Source organism: Medicago truncatula, chromosome 6, assembly GCF_003473485.1.
Source record: "Medicago truncatula cultivar Jemalong A17 chromosome 6, MtrunA17r5.0-ANR, whole genome shotgun sequence".
NCBI classification, from domain to species: domain Eukaryota; kingdom Viridiplantae; phylum Streptophyta; class Magnoliopsida; order Fabales; family Fabaceae; genus Medicago; species Medicago truncatula.
The window spans coordinates 5,564,197-5,572,600 of NC_053047.1; the positions used below are offsets into that span (position 1 = coordinate 5,564,197).

At 30.6% G+C, this 8,404-nt stretch overlaps 1 protein-coding gene across 1 annotated transcript; it reads right to left on the reverse strand.

The window, feature by feature from the left end:
* Positions 1-650: 650 nt before the first annotated feature.
* On the reverse strand, positions 651-5,550 carry LOC25495430 (hyoscyamine 6-dioxygenase). The gene is made up of 4 exons (XM_013595652.3): positions 5,157-5,550; positions 3,972-4,225; positions 1,557-1,878; positions 651-1,268 (listed from the first exon to the last, which is right to left on the reverse strand). Exons 1-4 carry the CDS (start codon positions 5,364-5,366, stop codon positions 1,035-1,037), a joined length of 1,020 nt encoding a protein of 339 aa, XP_013451106.2. The 5' UTR covers positions 5,367-5,550; the 3' UTR covers positions 651-1,034.
* Positions 5,551-8,404: the final 2,854 nt, after the last annotated feature.

Genomic DNA, 8,404 nt, shown 5'->3' on the forward strand with positions numbered 1-8,404 from the left:
TTGAGAACATTGAGAGAGAAGATAGAAAAGGAATCCTACGGTTGAAAAGAATGAAGATTCAAGAGACCTCAAAATTAAATCATATTTCTTTTCTTTTATACACAAGACCAAATCTTTTATCACTTTTCTGTTTAAATTTTTACCAACTAAAACCTCCATAGAACCAAAAACAATCGCCCATTAATCCAAAAGAATTAGTACTTCATTTGTTCTAAAATTGTCTTCGGTTTTCTCCACACATATTAATAAAAGCTAGCAATAAATTAAAGAATGTTGTGCCCATGGAGTATCGTTTAGCATTCTTCAAATTATAATTATTACCTATTGGTTGTGAGGAATTGTCATAAATATATAGAGAAGTATTGACTTGAAAATAGTATGTAGGTTATTTCATTATGGTGATCAAATTGACGATAGTAAGCGTCGACCATTGGTTAATTAGTGTGGGCATAGCCAACACTTATTATCGTTTGTCTTGACGCTAATGCTTAGATGAAAACACTTCAATGTCAATCCCAACACCGATTCTAAACTGACTTAAGTATTTGTTAGCGACATTATTCTTTTGGCATGCATTTTTGGTCGATGCTAACATTGATTTTTTAAGTTCTTATGGTAGAAAAGGAAAGAATAAGAAATAAAAGAGAGGATATAAATGGCAAAAGTTGCATTTCTACTATATTTCTTCATAATAGATACAAAGAAAATTGTATGGTTCAAGTCCAACACACAAAATTCTTTTTTTTTTTGTAGATAGACGAAATGGTAAAGCCATTATAAACTCACACACACAAGTGGAGGTACCGGGGTTCGAACCCCAGTCATGACATACTACCTAACAATTTCGGCATTTTTCCAGTTGAGCTAGGATTTCTAGATACACACAAAATTCTTTCTCCCCTCATTTATATGCTTTTTCAAATAAGAGAAATATCTTAGTTCTCTCTTAGTCCCTTTGTTCTGATTTTTTATTTATTTTAAATATACCATCCATACATAGTTTTAAATTATATGGTGAAAATATATTTGGATGATTAGGATTGCAACACTTGTTCAATCTTAGGACCCTTGTCATAGAACTTCTTACGAAATTCTCCAAATGACATGGATTTATATATTGGAGGATTGTTTCCATCTACCAATTCTTTTGCAGGTTCTATCATTCTTGAAAATGATGGATAGATGAAATATGCAACAGATGTACGTACACTTTTTGAATTTGTCACAACTCTATGTTCAGCACCAACAAGCCTTCCATTCGTGATTATCTGAAATTATCAAATTTTATCATGAAACTTAATATAACTTATAATATCAGATAAATTCTATATATGAAGCACAAACACTCCTCGGATAAGGCATGTTCCCATTACAGGTGTCGTGTCCGACACCGACACATATATTTACACTGAACTAAGTGATTTTCTAAAAAAATTAGTTGTGTCGGCGTGTCAGTGTCGTGTCCGTGTCCGTATCCGTGCTGCATAGGATAAATTATATGTTAAATGAAAACTAAGAAAAAATGGGAGAAAATAAAGTTGAATTTGTAATTTTACCTGCAAGATTAAACCAATGTTAACAACAAGAGCATTGGGAATAGGTTCAACTGGAATCCATTCATCATCCTTAAGAATTTGAAGTCCATGCACCTCTTGATCTTGAAGTAGAATAGTGATGATTGTAGGGTCTCTATGTTTGGCTAGGCCCAAAGTTAAACTTGGTTCAGGACAAGGAGGAAAGTGATGACCTAGTATTACTGGATTTTCACTAAGTTCACCAATGAAATATTCTAGTTTAAGCCCTAACCCTTCACAAAGCATCTCCAAAATTTCATGTCCCAATTTGTTGAGTTCTTGTGTATATTTACCAACAACCTCACTGAAGAAGAAAAGAGAGTTAAATTTGTTTACTTGAGGTGAAATTTGGTATGGATAAAATAGAAATGAAAAATACTAGAAACGTGAGTCCCATGCAAAATATTTATGTCCAAAACTAGTCAAATGATCAAAACATCTTTATTTTTCTCTCATTTTCAATATTTCCTTTTTAAGCATTAGGATTCTTTCTATAATTTTTTGAAGGAAAATTCTAAGGTGAAGTCATAAGAATGACTTTTTTGGTGAAGTTAACACTATAACATAAAAAATATAATGAGTAACACCCCACTATTTGTAGAATGACATCAAAAGTTCAGCCCTCATAGTATTATCAATTCATCAGGTTAACAAGACTACACTTAATATAATTTTATCATACCTTGTTCTAAGCATAACACCCTACAAAGTGTAATACTTAAGACTATCACATAATATCATCAACTCTATTTGCATGTTAAAGATTTCAACGATAAAATAGTACCTGTAAGTCCAAGATGTTGCAAGCATTACTAGGTGAATATACTATTGATCATTAATCAGTAATCAACAATTTAAAAATGAATCAAATATTAAAATCAAAATTAATTTTTTTAAAAAAATCAGTTTCCTGACTGCACCGTAGAAGCTCCCTAATTTGAAATCTACACATTTATCTCAACTTGTGTTTTCTATATCACTACGAACTCGTTTGGTATAACGTCACTAAGAACTCGTTTGGTATAACGTCATGTTGATAAAAACATTGTGACTTTTCACGTAAACGCGGAAGTTAGTATTTGTATGTAGTTTTAAAAAAATCACGATGAAAGAACTCATTTAATATAACGTCACGTTGATGAAAACATTGTGACTTTTCACGGAACGTGGAAGTTAGCATTTTTACGTAGCTTCTAAAAAATAACGGTGAAACACATCAGAAATTGTGGAAAACTCGAGTCAGGGTAGCAGATAGGAAACCAAACACATGTTAAGTTATTAAAAAATATAAAATTATCTTATTATTTCTTGTCTCTCTCTTCTTTTTTTCCCTATGTTCTCTGTGTTGCAACAAAGACTAGAAGCCAATAGTGTACGGTTCCAGTTTTATAACGATATTATATTACGGCGGCTATGCTTAGCTAAGTTGTAATTTCATGCACACCTTTTATTTGATGCAGACATTGAATTGGAAGTAAAGAACTGACGGTGGGTATAGATTTCTTTTATTCTATTTTTATTTTATTTTTTTATAAAAATAAAGCGATTAAACTTTCAAAGTCAAAATTGAAAAAAAATCTTCTAACTTATGAATTGTTTTTTTAAGATGATATAGTCATGTTTGGAGTGTCGAGGAAAGGATTAAAGGGAAGGTTAAAGACTTAGATACAAGCATTAAAAACGTATGACTTCCGTATGAGTAGGAGCAAGACAGAGTAGCATATCTCACGTTGTAGGTTAAGACTTGATAGCGGTTGTTGTTCTTATAAATTTAACTTTTCTTCGGAATTTTAAAATATTTCTAAAAGATTCAACCCTAGGCTAAGTAAGTATGAGAGTAATTTTAAACTTTAGAGTTCTATAATTCAGAGTTGAATTGGTTAAGTTTTTTAAATATATTTAAAAAAATTATTTTGATTGATTATGTCTGTCTATACATAAAATTCTTTTTTTAATATATTTGACTTTGGTTTTCTTGGTTACATTACATAAATTTATTGATCAATGTTATCCCCTCAATAACATTATGTGATGATGCAATAATTTCACGATTGGTTTCAAACTGATACACTTATAAATCAAATCGCTTTCATTTGTGAAATATTTAATTCAAGTTGATATAATTTAGTATATATGATGATTAAATTTAGTTTTGACCGAAGAAAGTGAACAATGCAATAACAAATATCTCCCCTCAACGACCAATAAAATTTAAATATATTGGAAAAATATCCAAATAGTATATTAGTTCAAAAAATGATATTAAAAAAAAACGTAGGAAGAACTAACACTACTCTCGTAAAAAAAAAAAACCTAACACTATTAGAAAAATATATTTTTTAAATATACAAGAAAAATATATAAAAGGAAAATCATGAAAATAATTTATTTTTTTACCGGTATTTGGGTGGTTTCTGAGGCCAAAACTCCATGAATTCTCCAGAGGGAGGACAAGGATGTGTCAATGTGTCTTTCCAATATTGAACAGCATCAATTTTGTAATTCTCACTACTTGCATAGATCTTACAATTGATTCCATTTGGATCTCTTGAGCATTCACTTATCTTTTCCTTTGGAGGCATGGCATGGAACTCTTGGAAAATATTGAAGGCTTCATCCATTAAATCCTTGGAAACTCCATGGTTAATCACCTATTTCATAGTTTATTAGATTTGTCAATCAAGCATATTTTAGGTAAATTTGACAAGTAAACAAAGCAAAATGGAATAAATTAAATTGCTTTATTTTGATCTCTTTGACTTATGAGGTTTAACACAAGTGATTGATGCGCAATGTGTGTGTGAGTATTGTACACCCTCGAGAGCTTGATTCCTATACCGCGATAAAAATATGATCTCTTTGTTTGCATGAGAGTTTGATTCCTAAGCCTAAAAGATCAAGAAGCACTTGAAATTGTAGTAATACCCTTTTCGATATATTTTTTATTGACAAATGACAGTAATTAATGATTTATATTAATATTTACTCTTTCTTCTAGGTTTGAATTCAGGGTCTTCATTTCATTATCTCTTAACTCAATTGAGCTACCTCACCCCACACGCTTTTCAATATTGGTGAATTGGTAAAAAGGTTGTTTCTCAAATTGAGCTTGGAAAGGTTGGGATAAAGTGAATTCCTTAAGAAATTTCTCATTTGGCAGATTATACAAAATTCATTATAAGTCTTGAATGCTGGTCTTTCCATAATATAAAATTTTCAAGTCCAAGACAAATTTTGATTTGATCCATTTTTTAAGTTAATAAAGAAACAAATCAAGTATGAATATCCATGAATTATTTTGATTTGATTTGATCCATTATACAAATTTTGATTTGATTATCATATGTTTAACTAGCCATGAATATCTATGAATATTTTTTAAGAAAATGAAAACTTCATTTCATTCTTAATCAGTATTCAAGAGGAATTGTATAAATCAAGTTGAAGAGTAGAAATTCTATATAAAATTAAAGAAATTGTTGAAAGGTGCAATCATACCAACATTAATGCACCGATTTCATCAGGATGAACAAATTCTGCAGAAAGGTGAACAAAAAAAAAAAAGAAATTGTTGAAACTAACCTGAAAAAAACCATATTCTTCAGAAGCTTTCAAAATTTGTAATATGGTATGAGCATGATCATGTCCTCCAAGATCAATCAAGGGTATTGTCTTACTTGAAGGGTTTGTGACCTTACCAGGTCTACACTCTAGTGGTTGAACAAAGGAAGGTGGAACTGAGGAATGAACATTAGACCAACTTGAGACAAGCCTTTGTTCCATTGTTTCCATGTCTCTACAGAATTTGAGAGACACAAACAACAATGTCCTTTGAAGAAAAATAAGAGTTTTCACATGTTGATTGCGTCATTTTATAGTTATACATACATGTGGCGATGTGAACCATGCAGTTTCTTCTTGTTTTTGCTTTTTGTTGTTTTGGGTTGTTTGTTACAATATAAAGGATGTTGACCTTGTACTATAATATTCTTTCTTGTGTTATATATAAGAAAATGTTTCAAATTTATAGAAAAAAATGTCACAAATTTTGGTATGCATTAATGGTTTATTTTATTTTTATTATCTGTATTTAGACTTCAGATTTTATGTGACCAACGGCACATTGGCCATTGTTGAAATCAATATCTAAAAATCAAGATTTAAATGCAGATTTTAACAACCAATTTGTCAAACAAAAAAAACTTTCTTGAACCAAAAATATAGAGCTTGAAAACTAGTATACGGTTTGATCTCAATCCATGGGAAAAAAAAAATGCAGACTACATAATTGCATAAGATTGCCAAGTGCACCCAATAAGACTACACCTAGGGTCAATCTTAAGTCCTTATCTTTTTACTTTAGTTTTGGATGTACTGACGGAACACATCCAAGAGTTAGCACCGAGATGCATGTTTTTTGCATATGATCTAGTCTTTCTTGGTGAGTCGAGGGAGGAGTTAAATGGGAGGCTGGAGACCTGTAGGCAAGCCTTAGAAGAGTATGGTTTCCGCATGAGTAGAAGCAAGACAAAGTATATGGAATGTAACTTCAGCAAAAGGAGAAGTGGGTCTACCTTGCAGGTGAAAGTTAGAGATCATATCATACCCCAAGTTACACGGTTTAAATATTTTTGGGTCCATAGTACAAAATGACGGAGAAATAGAAGCAGATGTAAATCATCGTATTCAAGCTGGGTGGTTGAAATGGAGAAGAGTCTCGGGTGTTTTGTGCGATAAGAAAGTACCACTTAAGCTGAAAGGAAAATTCTATCGGACAACAGTCAGACCGACAATGTTGTATGGTATGGAGTGTTGGGCGGTTAAGAGCCAACGCGAGAGTAAAGTAAGTGTAGCGAAGATGAGGATGTTGTGTTGGATGAGTGGTAAGACTAGACCGGATATGATTAGGAATGACACCATTAGAGAGAGAGAGAGTGGGGGTAACACCTATAGTAGAAAAGTTGGTAGAAAATATGCTTAGATGGTTTGGACATGTAGAGAGAAGACCCGTAGATGCCTTCGTAAGAATAGTAGATCAAATGGAGGAGAGTCAGATTAAAAGAGACAAAGGAAGACTTAAGAAAACCATTCGAGAAACCATTAGAAAAGATTTAGAGGTCAATGAGTTGGATCCAAATATGGTTTTTGATATAACACTATGACGTCATTTGATCCATGTAAAAAAAAAATGTCTTCTTATACTCACAAGACCGGAGGAAGTAATAATATACTCCATATGGTTTCTCCTCGTGAGCTTAACTCAATTGGTAGGAACAATGTATAATATATATAAGATTCGGCGTTCGAACCCCGACCACCACCAAAAAATATACTCCCTCTAGTCTTGATTGTATCGAAAAAAATGCACACATATTAAAAATGTGGATTAACTACATTTAAGTCATGATAAAAAGTTACACCTTTTCAATTTTCCCCTTGTTTTGGAAATATATGTGAGTTTTGAACTAAACATGGGAATGTGAAACAAATTGAAAATAAAATTAACAGAGGGTAAAATTGGAATATTGATATTTAATAGGTTGATTTTACTTCTTTTTTTTTTTTTTTTGCTTACATTTGAGACCATCAATTTTTTTGTTTTGTTTCTTACAATCGAAACCGGAAGGAGTAAAGATACAAATTAATAATATAATAATAATAAAAAAATAATACTTTCTTGGTCGGTATAATTCTTGGATGATCATAAATATAAATGACTTGGTCAAAGTTGATGCATTTGTTTACCTATATTCTCTTAAAAGGAACAAATGTAGTATTCAATATTTAATTGTTTTAATAAAAAATTGATTATTCTTTTTCTATTTTTTTTCTACTTGTGCAAGTGTGCCTAATAATTTAGATTTATGTTTTTTGTAAAAAAAAAAAAAAAGATTTATGTTTGTGAGAACACAAGTCTTTCTCTCTCCATCCTACAACAATCCATCAATTTAATCATTTTACACATTAATAAAAATATATAAATGAAAAAGATAGAATATTACACCAACAATAAATTGATTTAAATGGTAAGAGATTTTTAATCGTTGATTTTTTTTGTATAAAAAAATTTAGTTGAAATGAACAAACTCACATTATGTGTCCAATTGATTTCCAAAAAAAAAAAAAAAAAGTACTCATATTACTTTTTTTTAAAAGGAAAAGATATGACTGGGATATATATATAATCATTTTTTTTCTATCATCTTTGTGGAAAAACACATTAGTTTGGGATGTATTTTATAGAGTCAAATACAATCATAATTTGTGTCAAAATAGCTTATGTCAAAGTCAACATAATAATTAAATATGCGTAATTTTTGTTTTAGTGGTCGTAAAAAGAGGTATGATAAGTGTGAATTAGAACTTAGAAGTGTAACATTCGATAAAAAATGAGTATTAAACATTATATGTATAAGTGAGTGTTATACATTATATAAATTAGATGACTCATATATATAATATCTTAAAGTTTTGAGTAGAAATGTGACTTTTTTCTCACTTATGTGATATCTCTTAACATAACGTAAATGATCGTCCAAACTTTTCTTATGACCCAAAATATGAACAATTTTTCTTTTTTCACCTTTTCTTAACATGTTAACACACAGACTTTAAGTGGTTCGGTAATTTTCACACGCATCTCTCTCCATTCCAAGGAACATCCGTGAAAGAAAGTAGTAGTAGTAGGCTTGAAGAATATATGATTTTTCTTAACATTATTAAGAATAAAGGTAACTTATACCATTTTTCGATTTAAGATATTAGAGGGTTTTAGATGAGAGTGTTTTTGAGACTTATAAGTTTGTATTTTAGAATACTTATGTAAGCTT

What these genes read in the sequence shown, in the direction of transcription:
- LOC25495430 (XM_013595652.3), bottom strand. Translation starts at nt 5,366, where the DNA reads ATGGAAACAATGGAACAAAGGCTTGTCTCAAGTTGGTCTAATGTTCAT. An exon ending in CAGAAACCACCCAAATACCG is followed by an intron (nt 1,879 to 3,971) that starts GTAAAAAAATAA and finishes TTTCTTCTTCAG; the next exon opens with TGAGGTTGTTGGTAAATATA. An exon ending in ACATTGGTTTAATCTTGCAG is followed by an intron (nt 1,269 to 1,556) that starts GTAAAATTACAA and finishes TGATAATTTCAG; the next exon opens with ATAATCACGAATGGAAGGCT.